The sequence below is a fragment of the Oncorhynchus kisutch genome, linkage group LG8 (assembly GCF_002021735.2).
Source record: "Oncorhynchus kisutch isolate 150728-3 linkage group LG8, Okis_V2, whole genome shotgun sequence".
Lineage (NCBI taxonomy): Eukaryota > Metazoa > Chordata > Actinopteri > Salmoniformes > Salmonidae > Oncorhynchus > Oncorhynchus kisutch.
The window spans coordinates 5712921-5732298 of NC_034181.2; the positions used below are offsets into that span (position 1 = coordinate 5712921).

The 19378-nt window shown below is 45.6% G+C and overlaps 2 protein-coding genes across 2 annotated transcripts in view; both read left to right on the forward strand.

Moving 5' to 3' along the window:
• wdfy3 (WD repeat and FYVE domain containing 3) overlaps positions 1–15928 on the forward strand; it is a 217582-nt gene extending 201654 nt beyond the window's left edge. Inside the window, 8 exon segments of the mRNA XM_031829582.1 lie at positions 1922–2101; positions 5405–5587; positions 5883–5979; positions 6532–6711; positions 8339–8626; positions 8855–8966; positions 9398–9595; positions 10943–15928. Coding sequence (XP_031685442.1) covers positions 1922–2101; positions 5405–5587; positions 5883–5979; positions 6532–6711; positions 8339–8626; positions 8855–8966; positions 9398–9595; positions 10943–11063 — 1359 coding nt within the window. The 3' untranslated portion in view covers positions 11064–15928.
• Positions 15929–17375: 1447 nt separating this feature from the next.
• LOC109883707 (phosphatidate cytidylyltransferase 1) overlaps positions 17376–19378 on the forward strand; it is a 54385-nt gene continuing 52382 nt past the window's right edge. The window contains exons 1-2 of the mRNA XM_031829584.1: positions 17376–17437; positions 17548–17648. Of these exons, the coding sequence (XP_031685444.1) occupies positions 17589–17648 (60 nt within the window). The 5' untranslated portion in view covers positions 17376–17437; positions 17548–17588. The remainder of the gene's footprint in view (positions 17438–17547; positions 17649–19378) is intronic.

The following is a 19378-nucleotide window of genomic DNA, read 5'->3' on the forward strand; positions in this document are numbered from 1 at the left end:
CAGGTAACCAGACTCTCTAGACACTCAAATAGGTAACCAGACTCTCAGGTAACCAGACTCTCTAGACACTCAAACAGGTAACCAGACTCTCAGGTAACCAGACTCTCAGGTAACCAGACTCTCAGGTAACCAGACTCTCAGGTAACCAGACTCTCAGGTAACCAGACTCTCTAGACACTCAAACAGGTAACCAGACTCTCAGGTAACCAGACTCTCTAGACACTCAAACAGGTAACCAGACAATCTTATTTTACCAGGTAAGTTGATGGAGAACACATTCTCATTTACAGCAACGACCTGGGGAATAGTAGGGATGAAGGAGCCAATTGGAAGCTGGGGATGATTAGGTGACCATGATGGTATGAGGGCCAGTTTGGGAATTTAGCCAGGACACCGGGGTTAACACCCCTACTCTTAAGATAAGTACCATGGGATCTTTAGTGTCCACAGAGAGTCAGGACACCCGTTTAACGTCCCATCTGAAAGACGGCACCCTACACAGGGCAATGTCCCCAATCACTGCCCTGGGGCATTGGGATATTAATGTTTTAGACCAGAGGAAAGAGTGCCTCCTACTGGCGCTCCAACACCACTTCTAGCAGCATCTGGTCTCCCATCCAGGGACTGACCAGGACCAACCCTGCTTAGCTAACGTTTTCTTCATCAATCTACACACATGCCTCATAATGACAAAGCAAAAACAGTTTTTTAGACATTTTCACAAATTTATAAAAAAATTTATAACTGATTATTTACATAAGTATTCAAACCCTTTGCTATGAGACTCAACATTGAGCTCAGGTGCATCCTGTTTCCATTGATCATCCTTGAGATGTTTCTACAACTTGATTGGAGTCCGCCTGTGGTAAATTCAATTGATCGGACATGATTTGGAAAGGCACACACCTGTCTATAGAAAAGGTCCCACAGTTGATAGCGCATGTCAGAGCAAAAACCAAGCCATGAGATTGAAGGAATTCTCTGTAGAGCTCCGAGACAGGATTATGTCGAGGCACAGATCTTGGGAAGGGTACCAAAACATTTCTGCAGCATTGAAGGTCCCCAAAGAACACAGCGACCTCCATCTCTGCAGCACTCCACCATCAGGCCTTTATGGAAGAGTGGCCAGACGGAAGCCACCCCTCAGTAAAAGGAACATGACAGCCCGCTAGGAGGTTGGCAAAAGGCACCTAAAGGTCTCTCAGACCATGAGAAACAACATTTTATGGTTTGATGAAACCAAGATTAAACTATTTTGCCTGAATGCCAAGCGTCACGTCTGTAGGAAACCTGGCGCCATCCCTACGGTGAAGCATGGTGGTGGCAGCATCATGCTGGAGTGTCTTCGGGACAAGTCTCTGAATGTCCTTGAGTGGCCCAGCCAGAGCCCGGACTTGAACCTGATCGAACATCCCTGGAGAGACCTGAAAATAGCTGTGCAGCAACGCTCCCCATCCAACCTGACAGAGCTTGAGAGGATCTGCAGAGAAGAATGGGAGAAACTCCCCAAATACAGGTGTGCCACGCTTGTAGCGTCATACCCAAGAAGACTCGAGGCTGTAATCGCTGCCAAAGATGCTTTAACACAGTACTGAGTAAAGGGTCTGAATACTTTTGTAAATGTGATGTTTTTTTGTTAGTTTTTTATACATTTGCAAACTTTTCTAAAAACCTGTTTTTGTTTTGGCATCATGTGGTAATTTGTGTAGATTGAAGAAATAAAATGATTTCAAACATTTCAATATAAGGCTGTAACGTAACAAAATGTGTAAAATCCAACTACTTCCCAACAAACACACAGACACCATTAGATAGTATCTCTGCCACTCTTTAACTTGTGTGTCTGTGCCTGTATGTAACATGTCAGTAACCTGTGTTTTAACATGTGTTTATGTCCCTCCCCTCTCCTCTCCCCTGCCAGGCGTTGCTGGGCCATACAGACACAGTAACCTGTCTGACAGCCTCGTCAGCGTATCACATCCTGGTGTCTGGTTCTAGAGACAGGACCTGCATCATCTGGGACCTCAACAAACTGTCCTTCGTCACACAGCTCAGAGGACACAGGGCCCCCGTCTCCGCCCTTTGCATCAACGAACTCACGGTGGGTGGTGTATACACACTCAGGGTGATGTTTGTTTCCCCCAAACCTATTGATGTTACAAGGGTGATTGAGAAATTGAGAGAGATATTTCATTCTAGTTAAGGATACTATAGTTATCACGTTTCACGTTGGATTTATTATTACGTACAAAAATGTTGTTGTTGTTTTATTCTAGTGCCCCTCTGGTTGTTAGCTAGCTAGTTCTGGTCCAACTTTAAACAAACTCTAGTTCTGGTCCAACTATAAAACAACTCTAGTTCTGGTCCAACTATAAAACAACTCTAGTTCTGGTCCAACTATAAACCAACTCTAGTTCTGGTCCAACTATAAACCAACTCTAGTTCTGGTCCAACTATAAACCAACTCTAGTTCTGGTCCAACTATAAACCAACTCTAGTTCTGGTCCAACTTTAAACCAACTCTAGTTCTGGTCCAACTTTAAATAAACTCTAGTTCTGGTCCAACTTTAAACCATCTCTAGTTCTGGTCCATCTCTAGTTCTGGTCCAACTTTAAACCAACTCTAGTTCTGGTCTATCTCTAGTTCTGGTCCAACTTTAAACCAACTCTAGTTCTGGTCCATCTCTAGTTCTGGTCCAACTTTAAACCAACTCTAGTTCTGGTCCATCTCTAGTTCTGGTCCAACTTTAAACCAACTCTAGTTCTGGTCCATCTCTAGTTCTGGTCCAACTTTAAACCAACTCTAGTTCTGGTCCATCTCTAGTTCTGGTCCAACTTTAAACCAACTCTAGTTCTGGTCCAACTTTAAACCAACTCTAGTTCTGGTCCAACTATAAACCAACTGTAGTTCTGGTCCAACTTTAAACCAACTCTTGTTCTGGTCCAACTTTAAACCAACTCTAGTTCTGGTCCAACTATAAACCAACTCTAGTTCTGGTCCAACTTTAAACCAACTCTAGTTCTGGTCCAACTATAAACCAACTATAGTTCTGGTCCAACTTTAAACCAACTCTAGTTCTGGTCCAACTTTCAACAATCTCTAGCTCTGCCATTAGTGTGTTTGGACCATGATAGTTTGTTGGTGATGTGGACACCAAGGAACTTGAAACTCTCGACCCAGGACAGTCGTCCAAGCGGTGATGCAGCCAGTCAAGAGGATCTCGATGTTCGCAGCTGTAGAACGTTTTTGAGGAGCCGAGGGCTCCTGTGGGGGAGAGGTACTGCCGTGCCATTTTCACGACTGCCCTGGTGACTTTAACCTTTCAACCCACTTCACCTTTTGATGTGGATGAGGGCGTACTCTCCCGTCTTTCTCCTGTAGTCCACAATCAACTCCTTGTTCTTACTGACGTCGAGGGAGAGGTTCTCTCTGACCTCCTCCCTGTTGGCTGACTCATCACGGTCAGAGATTAGTTCTACCACCGTTGTCGTCAGCAAACTTGATGATGGTGTTGGAGTCGTGTGTGGCCATGCAGTCGTGGGTGAACAGGGAGTACAGGAGGGGACTAGACACACACCCCTGAGGGGCGGAGGTGTTGTTGTCTACCCCCACCGCCTGGGGCCAGGCCATCAGGAAGTCCAGGATCCAGTTGCAGAGGGAGGGGTTCAATCCCATGGTCCCTAGCTTGGTGATGAGCTTGGAGAGCACTATGGTGTTGAACGCTGAGCTGTAGACTGTGACCAGCATTCTCACAGTCATTTTCCCTCTGGCCCAGGTGAGAGGGCAGTGTGAAGTGCAATTGAGATTGCATCATCTGTGGATTTGTTGGGGCGGTATGTGAATGAGAGTGGGTCTAGGGTTTCTGGGATGATGGTGTTGATGTGTGTGTCTTGACCAGCCTTTCAAAGCATTTCAATATTAAAGATGTGAGTGCTACAGGGAGATTTAGGCAGGTTAGGCAGGTTTTTTTGGAGCTTTTGGGAACAGGGACAATGGTGGTCAGCTTGAAACATGTTGGGATTACAGACTGGGGCAAGGAGAGATTAAAAATGTCAGTGAAGACACTTGTCAGCTGGTCTGTGCTTTGAGAACACGCCCTGATATTCCGTCCGGCCCGTCGGCCTTGAGATTGTTAACCTGTTTAAAACGTTTTGCTCACGTCGGCCCAGGAGAGCTAGATCACACGGTCATCTGGAAACACAAGGGGCTTTTACGCAAGGCACAGTGTAATTATATGACTTGCCTAGTTGAATAAGGTGAAATAAATCAAATCAAATAAATAATAAATATTCATACAATCGAGCATAAAAAGCTTGTAGCTCATTTGGGAGTTATGCATCCATAGGCAACTCACGGCTGGGTTTCCCTTTGTAATCTGTTACTGTCTGCAAGCCCTGCCACATACGAAAAGTATTGGAGCAGGTGTAATAGGATTCTAACCTCCTCCTATATTGTCCTTTTGCTTGTTTGATGTCTCGGAGGTTGTATCTTTCTGTTATGTGTCCGTGTACTGTTCCTGGTAAGCGGTAGCTTTATATATACGGATATACGTTCTTATAGGCACTGTGGGGATGCCATCGTCTATGCACTTACTGATGAAGCCTGTGACTGCTGTGGTAAACTCCTCAATGCTATCGGATGAATCCCCGGAACATAGGCTTGTAGGCTTGTCTGTTTCATCGGACCACTTCCTGTTTGAGCTCATCACTGGTACTTCCTGTTTGAGCTTTTGTTTGTACGCAGGAGAATGGGGTCATGGTCAGATTTGCTGAAGGGAGGACGAGGGAATGCCTTGTATGTGTTTCTGTTGGTAGAATAAAAGTAGTCTGCGGTTCTAGTGCCCCTAGTGGCGTAGGAGGCGTGTTAGAAGAAGTGCGGTAGAACGGTTTCAAGTCTCCCAATGTTAAAGTCTCCGCCCACCAGAAACGCTGCCTCTGGGTGAGTGGTTTCTTGTAGTGTTTATGGCCTCATACGGTTTGTGGAGTGTCAGAGTGATGTTGGCTTGTTGAAGGATGTGGACGAGGTCTGCAGAATACAATGAGGTTTTCATTATCACCTGAGCAACAGATCGAGATTTCCTTCACACTTGATTCAGCACAATAGTTGTTATTTATGAAAAAACATACTGAATACTGTTGTTTTTTTTTTTCTTCTAAAAACCTGTTTTCATTTAATCATTATAGGGTATTGTGTGTAGATTGATGGGGGGGGGGGGGGGGACAATTTAATCCATTTTTAAATAAAGTCTGTAATCGTAACAAAATGTGGAAAAAGTCAAGGGGTCTGAATACTTTCAGAAGGCACTGTGTATTCAGCTGTACATTAGCCAAAACTTCAAACAAAGTGAACTTGATCACTTGATTATCTCTCTCTGTGTGTGTGTGTGTGCGTGTATATATACAGGGGGACATAGTGTCTTCGGCGGGCACCTACATCCATGTGTGGAGCATTAACGGCAGTCCCATAGCCAGCGCCAACACCTTCACAGGCCGCTCACAGCAGATCCTCTGTTGCTGCGTGTCAGAGATGAACGAATGGGACACGCAGAACGTCATCGTCACCGGACACTCCGACGGCGTCGTCAGGGTAACCAACACTTCCTCCCTTCCTCATCTCATCCTACTCTTACCCCATCTTCTTTTTTTGAGGTGTGGGGGCGGTTTCAGATGAAGCCTAGTACTGGACAACAACAACAACAACAAAGCAAGGTCAACAAGGAATCTCCATTGAAAGTTATTTGTAGTCCAATTTTAGGCTTATCTGAGTCTGGGAAACCAGCTCTTAATATCTGTCACTCTTTGTACGTAGTGTATTAATGCTTCAAAATGAGTTTCCTCATCAAAGACATTAAAGTTTTCTAATATAAACTTCCTTCCTGTAGTTCTGGAGGATGGAGTTCCTACAAGTCCCAGAAACCCCTGCTCCAGAGCCCATCGAGCCCCCTGATGTAACTGACTGCTGTACAGAGGACAAGCTGGGTAGGCCTCTGTGGTGTGTGTGTGTGTGTGTGTGTGTGTGTGTGTGTGTGTGTGTGTGTGTGTGTGTGTGTGTGTGTGTGTGTGTGTGAGTAAGTCTCTAATACTGGTGAGGTCATAATTTCATCACGAAGCAAAAAGACATCTGGATGTCTCCCCATTCACTATGAAGTCCACTGCAAAAGTAGTGCACTATCTAGGGAATAGGGTGCCATAGGGCTCTGGTCTAAAGTAGTGCACTATCTAGGGAATAGGGTGCCATAGGGCTCTGGTCTAAAGTAGTGCACTATCTAGGGAATAGGGTGCCATAGGGCTCTGGTCTAAAGTAGTGCACTATCTAGGGAATAGGGTGCCATAGGGCTCTGGTCTAAAGTAGTGCACTATCTAGGGAATAGGGTGCCATAGGGCTCTGGTCTAAAGTAGTGCACCATCTAGGGAATAGGGTGCCATAGGGCTCTGGTCTAAAGTAGTGCACTATCTAGGGAATAGGGTGCCATTGGGGATGCCGCCTATGTGTCCTGTGAGCAATAAAGTAGTCTTTCTCTTCGTCTCCAGCAGAGGGACCCGAGAGCCAGAACGCTGACGACGACAGCAGCGAATCAGACGGAGACGAGCCCTGCCTCAGCACAGAGTCCAAACCCTCCCCTCTGCCCAACGCTGCAGCTGGGGGAGGAGCTGGATCGGTTGGGGGAGGATCAGGCAGCCAACCAGGCAGCACCGTCCACAGACCCAAAGGTTGGTTCACCAGTCAGCCAGCTAGTCAGCCAGCTAGTCAGCCAGCCAGCCAGTCAGTCATCCAGCCAGCCAGTCATCCAGCCAGTCATCCATTCAGTCAGTCAGCCATCCATCCAGTCAGCCAGCCAGCCAGTCATGCATTCAGTCAGTCAGCCAGTCAGTCATGCATTCAGTCAGTCAGTCAGCCAGCCAGCCAGCCAATCATCCAGTCATCCATTCAGTCAGTCAGCCAGCCATCCAGCCAATCAGCCAGCCAGCCAATCATCCAGCCAGCCAGCCAGCCAGTCAGTCAGTCAGTCCGCCAGTCATCCAGCCAGCCAGTCAGCTAGTCATCCAGCCAGCCAGCCAGCCAGCCAGTCAGTCAGTCATCCAGCCAGCCAGCTAGACAGCCAGCCCGCCAGTCATCCAGCCAGCCAGCCAATCATCCAGTCAGCCAGCCAGCCAGCCAATCATCCAGTCAGCCAGCCAGCCAGTCAGCCAGCCAATCATCCAGTCAGCCAGCCCGCCAGTCATCCAGCCAGCCAAGTCAGTCAGTCGACCTACCTACATGAAGGCAGAGTGTGACAATGTTCATCATTTGATGACTTCATTTGTTGAATAGGTAATTGGCTAAAACCTACTATATTCTAATATTTTTACCACCAACTAGGTGGGTCTCCATCTCTACTGTTTTGATTCCTACATACCTGTAACAGACACTATCTGATATAATCCTGTTTTGATTCCTACATACCTGTAACAGACACTATCTGGTATAAAGGACCTTTAAAGAGTAAAGACGACCACCCATCATTAATGGTCTGTAGATCCTGAGGGTCCCAGTGCCCTGGAGCTTTCAGTCAGTCAGTTAATCAGTCAGTCAGTCGGTCAGTTAATCAGTCAGTTAATCGGTCGGTCAGTCAGTTAATCAGTCGGTCAGTTAATCAGTCAGTTAATCAGTCACTCAGTTAATCAGTCAGCCAGTCAGTTAATCAGTCAGTCAGTCAGTCAGTTAATCAGTTAGTCAGTCAGTTAACCAGTTGGTCAGTCAGTTAACCAGTCGGTCTGTCAGTTAATCAGTCGGTCAGTCAGTCAATCAGTTAATCAGTCAGTCAGTTAATCAGTCAGTCAATCAGTCACTCGGTTAATCAGTCAGCCAGTCAGTTAATCAGTCGGTCAGTCAGTTAATCAGTTAGTCAGTCAGTTAACCAGTCGGTCAGTCAGTTAACCAGTCGGTCAGTCAGTTAACCAGTCGGTCAGTCAGTTAACCAGTCGGTCAGTCAGTTAACCAGTCGGTCAGTCAGTTAACCAGTCGGTCAGTCAGTTAATCAGTCAGTCAGTCAGTCAGTCAGTCAGTTAATCAGTCGGTCAGTTAATCAGTCGGTCAGTTAATCAGTCAGTCAGTTAATCAGTCAGTCAGTTAATCAGTCAGTCAGTTAATCAGTCAGTCAGTTAATCAGTCAGTCAGTTAATCAGTCAGTCAGTTAATCGGTCTCTGTACTGTCCCATACAGAGGTAGAGCTTGTATGAGAATGTTAATCTTCATTCATTTTATATTTGATGACTTAAGTTCTATAGTTTATTAGCTAAACCTACCCTATTCTTACTACTTTGCAACCCAAAAATAAAATGCTTTTTTTTCCTGCAGTTCCTAGGGGTCCCGGTGCCCCCGGGGGTCGGCCAGGGGCCTCCTGGTCAGTGGACAGCGGGTCAGATGACTCCCGACGCTGGTCAGACACCCTCAGCCTGGACGAGAAGGACGGCTTTGTGTTCGTCAACTACTCCGAGGGACAGACGGGACAGACACCCCTCAAACCAGGGGTCCACCCTCACCCCCAGCTTCACCCTCCGCACCCCATAGCAGGTCATGTGGGGGTCCCCCAGCCCGTACACCCCACCACCATGGAGGCACGGCCCTATAACCAGCTCAGAGCAGGTACTGACCAAACCACAGTAATGCAGATCACCCAATAACACAGAGTTATGTATACTGCTGGGTGTGTTTTCCAGTTGGTCTGAGTTTGTGGGTGTTGCGGTGTCAGTGTGTGTGTGTGTGTGTGTGTCCTCTAGCTGGTGCATTGTTAAAGTGCTGCCACTAAACTTTCTCTGTGTGTGTGTGTGTGTGTGTGTGTGTGTGTGTGTGTGTGTGTGTGTGTGTGTGTAGGCTACAGATGGGAGCGACAGCTGGTGTTCCGTAGTAAACTGACCATGCACACTGCATTCAACCGGAAGGACAACGCTCACCCAGCCGAGATCACATCCCTCGCCATCTCCAAGTAGGTGGTCTGTCTGTCTGTGTGTGCGCCTCACTGCATTGAAATGTATATGTGACAGAGACAGCATTCACAAGACAGTTTAGAGGTGGAGGTTGTATAGAGATATAGACAGTATTCAGAAGACAGTTTAGTGTACAGAGAAAGATGCTTTATAGTTGCATAGTGGCAGTAATCTTCTCCCTCACTCCCTCTTTCTCACCTCTCTACTCTCTCTCCTTGCCTCCCCTTCTCTCTCTCTTTCCTACCTCTCTACTCTCTCCTTGCCTCCCCTTCTCTCTCTCTTTCCTACCTCTCTACTCTCTCCTTGCCTCCCCTTCTCTCTCTCTCTTTCCTACCTCTCTACTCTCTCTCCCTGCCTCCCCCTCTACTCTCTCTCCCTGCCTCCCCTTCTCTCCCCTCTCTGTGTGCGTTTGTCTCTCCCCCTCCCCCAGGGACCACAGTAAGATCCTGGTGGGTGATGGTCGTGGCAGAGTGTTCAGCTGGTCGGTGAGTGACCAGCCTGGTCGTTCTGCTGCTGACCACTGGGTGAAGGACGAGGTTGTGGACAGCTGTTCTGGCTGTACCGTACGTTTCTCCCTCACAGAGAGACGTCACCACTGCAGGAACTGTGGACAGCTCTTCTGTCAGAAGTAAGTCTCTGCGAGTCAGGGTTCGTGGCCCCCCAACAAAACAAAAATTGGGTTAATGTAGAACGATTATTAACAATAATCATTCGTCATCGTGTTTATTTGTTAAAGGGACAGATACAATTAAATTAATTGACACATTTAATAACAGTTAGCCAATTAGGGTTTACTTGCCTTAATCAAGGGCACATCGACAGGGATTTCGTCCTTGTCTCGGGTATTGGAACCAGCAACCTTTCAGTTACTGGTCCAACGCTCAGACCGCTAGGTTACCTGTCGCCCCCAATCGTTTGCAGCATCAGTCCTCTAGATGGCCGGAAAAGGCTGATGAAATGGTTAACCAACAATGAACCCACTATAATATTAAAAACAAAATATTGTACAGCCCCTAAACATAACCTCAAGGAGTTTTACCAGGGACCAAGCACTGTGCACTAGTGTCTCTCTCTCTTTCTTCTGTCTCTCTCTTTCTTCTCTCGCTCTCTCTTTCTTCTCTCTTTGTTCTCTCTCGCTCTTTCTTCTCTCGCTCTCTCTTTCTTCTCTCTCTCTCTTTCTTCTCTCTTTGTTCTCTCTCGCTCTCTTTGTTCTGTCTCGCTCTCTTTGTTCTCTCTCTCTTTCTCTGTCTCTCTCTTTCTTCTCTCTCTCTCTCTTCTTCTCTCTCTCTTTCTTCTCTCTCTCTCTCTTTCTTCTCTCGCTCTCTCTTTCTTCTCTCTTTGTTCTCTCTCGCTCTTTCTTCTCTCGCTCTCTTTCTTCTCTCTCTCTCTTTCTTCTCTCTTTGTTCTCTCTCGCTCTCTTTGTTCTGTCTCGCTCTCTTTGTTCTCTCTCTCTCTTTCTCTGTCTCTCTCTTTCTTCTCTCTCTCTCTTTCTTCTCTCGCTCTCTCTTTCTTCTCTCTTTGTTCTCTCTCGCTCTCTTTGTTCTGTCTCTCTCTTTCTTCTCTCTCTCTCTTTCTTCTATCTCTCTCTTTCTTCTCTCTCTCTTTCTTCTCTCGCTCTCTCTTTCTTCTCTCTTTGTTCTCTCTCGCTCTCTTTGTTCCGTCTCGCTCTCTTTGTTCTCTCTCTCTCTTTCTCTGTCTCTCTCTTTCTTCTCTCTCTCTCTTTCTTCTCTCGCTCTCTCTTTCTTCTCTCTTTGTTCTCTCTCGCTCTCTTTGTTCTGTCTCGCTCTCTTTGTTCTGTCTCTCTCTTTCTTCTATCTCTCTCTTTCTTCTCTCTCTCTTTCTTTTCTTTGTCTCTCTCTTTCTTCTCTCTCTTTCTTCTCTCTCTCTTTCTTCTCTCTCTCTCTTCTCTCTCTGTCTCTCTTTCTTCTCTGTCTCTCTCTCTTCACTCTCTCTCTTTCTTCTCTGTCTCTCCCAGGTGTAGTCGTTTCCAGTCTGAGATCAAGCGTCTGAAGATCTCATCCCCGGTGAGGGTCTGTCAGAACTGTTATTATAACCTGCAGCACGAGCGCAGTGCTGAGGACGGATGCAGAAACTAACCAAGGTCCTCGGTCCCACACCACTACAGCGGAAAGCCTATGTTGTGCCCGTTCTCTCTCTCGCACACCCACCCCCCCACACACACACCTCCCCCAAAAAATACCCCACCTGTGCACCCCTCTACACACACCTGTCCAGTAACCACATGTAACGCACTGAATGACATAGACTAAAAGGGATCACCGGTTTGAACTGTGGCGATTGTTTCCGTAACTGTGGTAGTTAGTTTAGTATGAAGAAGACTGGGGGGTGGATGGATGGATAGAAAAAGCCTATCAAATAGAGAGAGAAGAGTGTGAGGGGAGAGTTCGTTAAACAATCTAATTTCTCGCTTTCTTTCAAAGTAGGTAGTTAGTTTAGTATGAAGAAGACTGGGGGGTGGATGGGGGGGTGGGGGGGGGATGGATGGATGGATAGAAAAAGCCTATCAAATAGAGAGAGAAGAGTGTGAGGGGAGAGTTCGTTAAACAATCTAATTTCTCGCTTTCTTTCACAAGTCACAAAATAAATAAAACGCTGACCCTCAGCTCTATCCTCCGTGTGTCACCATTAGATCTTAGAGACCAACAGGAAACTCATTCAGTTCAAAACTTGTTTATATTGTAAATACTTAACATTGACCTTTTTAACGAGCAGGAGGGGGGGGGGGGGGAGAGAGAGAGAGAAAAAAAACCTGAGAAAATAATTATATTAATGGTTGTTGAGGACAAAACAAGTGATTGTGACTAATCATTCCCGGCTTTAAAAACTAAAGGAATGTGTGTAATGTTAGTCTATAATGTCACGGAAGCCCAGAGGGAATGAGAACTGCTACGTTCCAAATGGCACCCTATTCCCTACGTAAGCGCACTACTTTTGACCAGAGTCCTATGAGAATAGGGTGCAAAGAGCAAGTCCACTATAGAGAATTAGGGACGCTATTTGGGATGTGGACGATGATAATGACAGGGGGGGGGGGGGGGGGGGACTATGAATGTTATAATAATAGTAATAAGTGTTTGTGGGTTGACATTACAGTTTCTAGTTATGCAATGACTTCTTCATTATTTTCTTTACATTTATATTGATGTGTGACTTGCCCACAGTGTCAAGCGACTGCCATTAAAGTGAGATTGCGTCATGTCTTTTCTTCGCCAAATCGTTTCGATATTATATATCACGCTGAGTAGTATGTATGACGAGCTAACCGTGTCTGTCTTTTATCTACCATTGCAGGCTTTAGTTTGGAACACGTAACCCCCCCCCCCCCCCCTCCTCCCCCACCAAACAGTTTAGTTCCCAGATTATGTTATTGTTGTTGTTTTTATCAAGACTGGAGAAAAGATCATATCAAATCAAACGTTATGTGTTTATTTGTCACATGCGCCGAATACAACAGCTGTGGACCTTACCGTGAAATGTTTAATTACAAGCCTTTTAACTAAACAATACATTTTAAGAAGAAAAAAGTGTCAAGTAAAATAATTGTTGAGTTAATTATATATTTTTAAGTAACAAATAATTAAAGAGCAGCAGTAAAATAACAATAGCGAGACTAAATACAGAGGGTACCGGTACAGAGTCAATGTGGAGGCTATATACAGGGGGTACCGGTACAGAGTCAATGTGGAGGCTATATACAGGGGGTACCGGTACAGAGTCAATGTGGAGGCTATATACAGGGGGTACCGGTACAGAGTCAATGTGGAGGCTATATACAGGGGGTACCGGTACAGAGTCAATGTGGAGGCTATATACAGGGGGTACCGGTACAGAGTCAATGTGGAGGCTATATACAAGGGGGTACCGGTACAGAGTCAATGTGGAGGCTATATACAGGGGCTACCGGTACAGAGTCAATGTGCGGGGGGCACCGGTTAGTCGAGGTAATTGAGGGAATATGTACATGTAGGTAGAGTTATTAAAGTGACTATGTGTAGATAATAAACAGTTCGGTTTCTAGGATTTCCTTCCCGTTACCATAGCAATATTTATTTAATACCTCCGTTGATCTGTGGTCTCCATAGGACATTACTAGTTTTTCGCCTGGAGGTAAATCATCATGGGTTCATCATCTGAAATAGAATATAGAGAATATACACAATATATGTGTGATAGATTCATCTGTTTTGATCACATCTCATTACTGCATTGCTCTTGCTATGCTACTGTAGTTGCTGTATTGTAGAGATAGTGTATAGCATTAGTGTACCTCTGCTCCCCCCCGTCTAGGTCAGGACCTCTGCTCCCCCCCGTCTAGGTCAGGACCTGTGCTCTCCCCGTCTAGGTCAGGACCTCTGCTCTCCTCGTCTAGGTCAGGACCTCTGCTCTCCCTGTCTAGGTCAGGACCTCTGCTCCCCCCCGTCTAGGTCAGGACCTCTGCTCCCCCCCGTCTAGGTCAGGACCTCTGCTCCCCCCCGTCTAGGTCAGGACCTGTGCTCTCCCCGTCTAGGTCAGGACCTGTGCTCTCCCCGTCTAGGTCAGGACCTCTGCTCTCCCTGTCTAGGTCAGGACCTCTGCTCTCCTCGTCTAGGTCAGGACCTCTGCCCTCCTCGTCTAGGTCAGGACCTCTGCTCTCCTCGTCTAGGTCAGGACCTCTGCTCTCCCCGTCTAGGTCAGGACCTCTGCTCCCCCCGTCTAGGTCAGGACCTGTGCTCCCCCCCGTCTAGGTCAGGACCTCTGCTCCCCCCTGTCTAGGTCAGGACCTCTGCTCCCCCCTGTCTAGGTCAGGACCTCTGCTCCCCCCGTCTAGGTCAGGACCTCTGCTCTCCTCGTCTAGGTCAGGACCTCTGCTCTCCCCGTCTAGGTCAGGACCTCTGCTCTCCCCGTCTAGGTCAGGACCTCTGCTCCCCCCGTCTAGGTCAGGACCTCTGCTCTCCCCGTCTAGGTCAGGACCTCTGCTCTCCTCGTCTAGGTCAGGACCTCTGCTCTCCCCGTCTAGGTCAGGACCTCTGCTCCCCCCTGTCTAGGTCAGGACCTCTGCTCTCCTCGTCTAGGTCAGGACCTCTGCTCTCCTCGTCTAGGTCAGGACCTCTGCTCTCCCCGTCTAGGTCAGGACCTCTGCTCCCCCCGTCTAGGTCAGGACCTCTGCTCCCCCCGTCTAGGTCAGGACCTCTGCTCCCCCCCGTCTAGGTCAGGACCTCTGCTCTCCCCGTCTAGGTCAGGACCTCTGCTCTCCCCCGTCTAGGTCAGGACCTCTGCTCTCCCTGTCTAAGTGGATGAGAAAGAGTAGCATTACACTAATTTATACATTGATTCTAATATGGAGATCTATGGAATAGCTGCAGTAGAACTAGAAATGAGACCCAGTTAACCAGAGAGTCCTATGGAATAGCTGCAGTAGAACTAGAGATGAGACCCAGTTAACCAGAGAGTCCAATGGAATAGCTGCAGTAGAACTACAGATGAGACCCAGTAGTGTGTGTTAGTGAGAGATAATCTAAAATGTTCTAGGTGTTTTACATCTACTAAGATGAAAGCAAGTTAGGTTGTACAGTTGTATCTGGAACGTTTGGGGATACAAGGATCACCTCGACATATATATATATATATATATTTGACTGAGGACGATCTCTGTAGTTGATTGCAGCATGAAATCCTCTGTCGGTCACAAGAAAAGCGATTTGCTCGTCACATTTCACTCTTGAGATGTCGTTAGCTAGCTACGTGGCGTATGTTAGAAGTAGTTCTCGATGTATGTGAGGACCGTGAAATGCGAACATAGTTTGTTTGTGGTCATGATTCCTCATCGATCTGCATCCCTCCTCGTTCATTCGTCGTGTTCTGTATGTTGATGATGCTGTGGGCAACAGTGCATTGAAGTGCTGCTTTCTTTACTAGAAATCACTTTTTATTTTTTACACTTGATTTTTTTTTTTTTTGTAACTAGATTTTTTGTTGTTGGAGAGTCTCTTCTGACAGATAAAACACTTTGAGCTGTTACACAAGTGCAGTCAATGAGTTGTTAATGATCGATTACAGTGTGACGACTCCCCCCCCCTCCCCCTCCGTGTTATATGCACTCTTATTACTATTGGTAAATCACTCTAGGTATGTACTGTACCATAACAGCCAGCTGATAACATGTCTGTTACTAAGCAACTTCAAAATAAACCAGATGGCTTATTATTGTTATTATTCTTATTCATCTGAGTTCATTATTTCCACCTTCTCCATGTACAAAAAAAAATAATTAACAAACAAAAAAAGTTTAGAAAGGAATACGAATCATGATTTTTATCGAATGCAAATTTTACGTTGTCAGGCTATCATTTTTTTTTTTTTTTTTTTAAAGAAAAGGGTGCATTTCTTCTCCAGAGTGAAATGAACTGTATAAAGTATTTATGCAAATATTAACTTGGAGTTTTTCATTATTTTTTTTTACGTCAGGAAGTTGTTACGTGTTGTGTGTGGATTAACACAACTGATTTTGTGTCCAGTTGCATTGAACATGTTTTATTATCATTATTATTTTTGTTTTCGTGATTATATATTTTTTTTCCCAGCGCATTGTCAGTCTTATGAGTTTGTTTTTAAGCCATTATTAACCCCCCGAAGCGATAGGTCGGTGTACAGTTACGATGGGAGTGCTGGAGATGTACCCCAACTCTGGGTGGCCTTTTTCTATTCTTTATGGAGAAAAAAAAAAAAAAAAAAAGGACTGATCAAATTTAAATAATGTATTATTTTTGATGGTCTTGTATTAGACTGCATTACTACAGTATCTAGTGTGCAATCTGTGATGATAGCTGAATGTTCATTGTGTATATGTGTTCAGTACAACAATGAGAAGAACCGTAGAATAACCCCTACAGAAACTGTAACAATAATACAATAGATCTGGTACGTATAATTGCATTAAATACTCGCTGTTTACCACCAATTAGAGCTGTGTGTATGTGTGTTTTATTCGTAACGTATGTAAACCAATACTGCTGTTATGTTGACACACGTTGATCCCAGAGCCATATTTACTTCAGAATGTGATGTAAAAGGGCTCCCGAGTGGCACTGCATCCTCAATGCAAGAGGTGTCACCTCTTCACTACAGTCCCTGGTTTGAATCCAGGCTGTATCACATCCGGCCTGTGATTGGGAGTCCCCATAGGGCAGCGCACAATTGGCCCAGTGTCGCTAGTTAAATAAATGAAAAAAATATATAGCCAAGGTTTATCCTATATCCTGGTTTGAGGTTGTTCTAAATGTGTTATTGTACACGGAAAGGGGAGATACCTAATCAGTTGTCCAACTGAAATGTGTCTTCCACATTTAACCTAACCCCTCTGAATCAGAGAGGTGTGGGGGGGGGGGGGGGGGGGGCTGCCTTAATCAACATCCACGTCTTCGGCTCCCCAGGGAGCAGTGGGTTAACTGCCTTGTTCATGGGCAGAATGAAAGATATTTACCTTGTCAGCTCCGGTTATTCGATCTAGCAACCTTCCGGTTATTGGCCCAAAGCTGTAACTACCAGGCTACGGGACAAGAGTTCTATATGGAACCGTTTTCATCCCAGGGATTCTTACAATTATTATTTGTGGGGTGCAAAGGGTACTTTCAGGAACATAAAGGGGTTTCTCCTTTATGTTTATTAGTAGAACATTTTGAGAAGAGTAGATGTCCAACTCTTCGGCGTCAGGATTAATTTACACTTCGATAAATGAAAAGCATAATTTACATACACGTTTACTATAGGTCACGTGATGACAGGCTATCAACAGGAAAATACCTTCACAGAAAATGCAATAGTGCCAACAATGCAGTCCTATCTTTGTATCACCATCTGCGCTGTTGTGTCGCCACTGCGGAGCGGAAGAAGCAGCGCTATTTCAAGCCAGTATTGAGGGGATTCGATTATCATGCTCGGGTGTACCCCAGTGATTGCATTCGTTTTGGAACCGAACTGCCTCCCGGGGGTGAGCCAGGTACCGAGGTCATAGGCCGTGGCGAAATTGGCTCAAAATAAAAATGAGGTAGCCAATTCTAGACTAAGCACGTGGAGTAATGAGTAGGATTCTGTTTTCACATGCAAAAGTGAATGCTTAAAGAAAATAAAAAATGAAATGCCTTCCCACTGAATGATTTTATGGAAAATAATATGTTGTATAATTCTGGACGCAACCATGCAGCTTTATTATTAACAACATGACCAAGCGTCGCAGATTACTATTCGATTTTAGGAGGGCGCTTCTCCCTCACCACATTTGCCGGTTCACGGGACACAAATCAGTTCACCCGCGGTTCAGGTTAATAGAACTCCCTCGTTGAGTCAGTCAGAAAGAGACTTCGGGGATAGGCTGTTCGGATAGGCCGGTCGTTCGGGATAGGCTGTTCGTTCACCGCAGCGCCACCAAACAACTGCGGCGATAAACAAATGCAACACATTCGGTGGAGAGAAGGTTCCTACTTTTTTGTTAATGATCTGTCACAATATACATCAATATTGCAGAAACGGACGGTTATTTCAATGATAGACGAAAATCCTCTTAACTTCTTGTTTTTATTCCAGGGTCGTTTTTAATGTGTTGAGTTAACTATAAGGAGAAAGACATGACTGAGTTAAGGATGAGAGGAAGAGGAGCGTATCCCGACAGCGTTAGTGGAAACAAGGTAAGACACAGGACTAAGTGAAAATAGGTGTTTTGTCTCTTGTCGCGTGTTAAAGTTGTTGTACTTGGGGCTAGCGGGACAACGACGGACAACTTGACCTCATTCCTTGATAATTACGATAGCTTGCTAGTTTAACACACATTGGCCAAATCATGGTCAATATTCAAAATTAGCGAGCGAAATGGCTCATGTGAATGTTATATTGTCATATCTGCATTTATTTCAGAACTGATTTTTTCCTGTAAAATTTCAATTTTTTTTAGCAAATAGTGGTGTTCTATCTGTTTCCCTGAAGACTTGCCTGACAGCCACACATTGCTATCTAACATGCTAGTATCGAGACTCAGCTCACACACAAGTCACCGGGCGAAGGTGTCTTCTGTAAGGTTAAGATCGGTTTCGGTCGGAACATTTTACAGTACAGTATCATTTACTGTACGCTTTTGGAAGCATAAGGACCATATCTTTCATATCAGCGAGAAATGCATTTCAGGAAGAAATAAAATGTTAAATTGACACACACCTTGATAAGGTCAGGGTTGGTTTATGGAAGACAAGAGGCAATTAACCAAATTATCTATCTAGCCTGTGGAAGCGTAACTCGGTGTAGTTTTGTAGGATGAGGCACCCATAGTTGTATGGATCTGTGCAAAACTGCTATAGTAAGTCTTTTTTGGGGTGGGGGGGGGGGTTACATCCCTCGACTCCTTTTGTGTCAACAGACATCCCCTAATCAAAAAAAAAACCTGACTCATGGAGATTAAGTGTACAACTGGTAAATAGTCTCTGGAATTTCAGTCAGATGTCTAGCTAGAAGCCAGGTAATTAGTTATAACTAACTGGCTGGAAGGATGAAGCTAACGTTGTACAGAGCCTGACCTCAGCAGGAGTAGTTGACTGAAATAAAGCTAGCTATAATCAAAAATGTGGGCTACTATAAGTTATCATAACAATAACTATAGCCTTTTCAGAGAGTAGTGAGATGGACAGTGGAGAATCAGGCTGCAATGAAGGAGGCAAAGGAGACACACAGAGAGGAAGCAAGCAGGGAGAGAGGTTCTACACAGAGAGAGGAAACAAGCAGTTAGAGAGGATCTACACAGAGAGAGGAAACGAGCAGTTAGAGAGGATCTACACAGAGAGAGGAAACGAGCAGTTAGAGAGGATCTACACAGAGAGGAAACGAGCAGGTAGAGAGGATCTACACAGAGAGAGGAAACGAGCAGTTAGAGAGGATCTACACAGAGAGGAAACGAGCAGGTAGAGAGGATCTACACAGAGAGAGGAAACGAGCAGGTAGAGAGGATCTACACAGAGAGAGGAAACGAGCAGGTAGAGAGGATCTACACAGAGAGAGGAAACGAGCAGGTAGAGAGGATCTACACAGAGAGAGGAAACGAGCAGGTAGAGAGGATCTACACAGAGAGGAAACGAGCAGGTAGAGAGGATCTACACAGAGAGAGGAAACGAGCAGGTAGAGAGGATCTACACAGAGAGAGGAAACGAGCAGGTAGAGAGGATCTACACAGAGAGAGGAAACGAGCAGGTAGAGAGGATCTACACAGAGAGAGGAAACGAGCAGGTAGAGAGGATCTACACAGAGAGAGGAAACGAGCAGGGAGAGAGGTTCTACACACAGAGAGGAAACACGCAGGGAGAGAGGTTCTACACAGAGAGACAAGGCATTGAAACAAGCAGGGAGAGAGGTTCTACACAGAGAGACGAGGCAT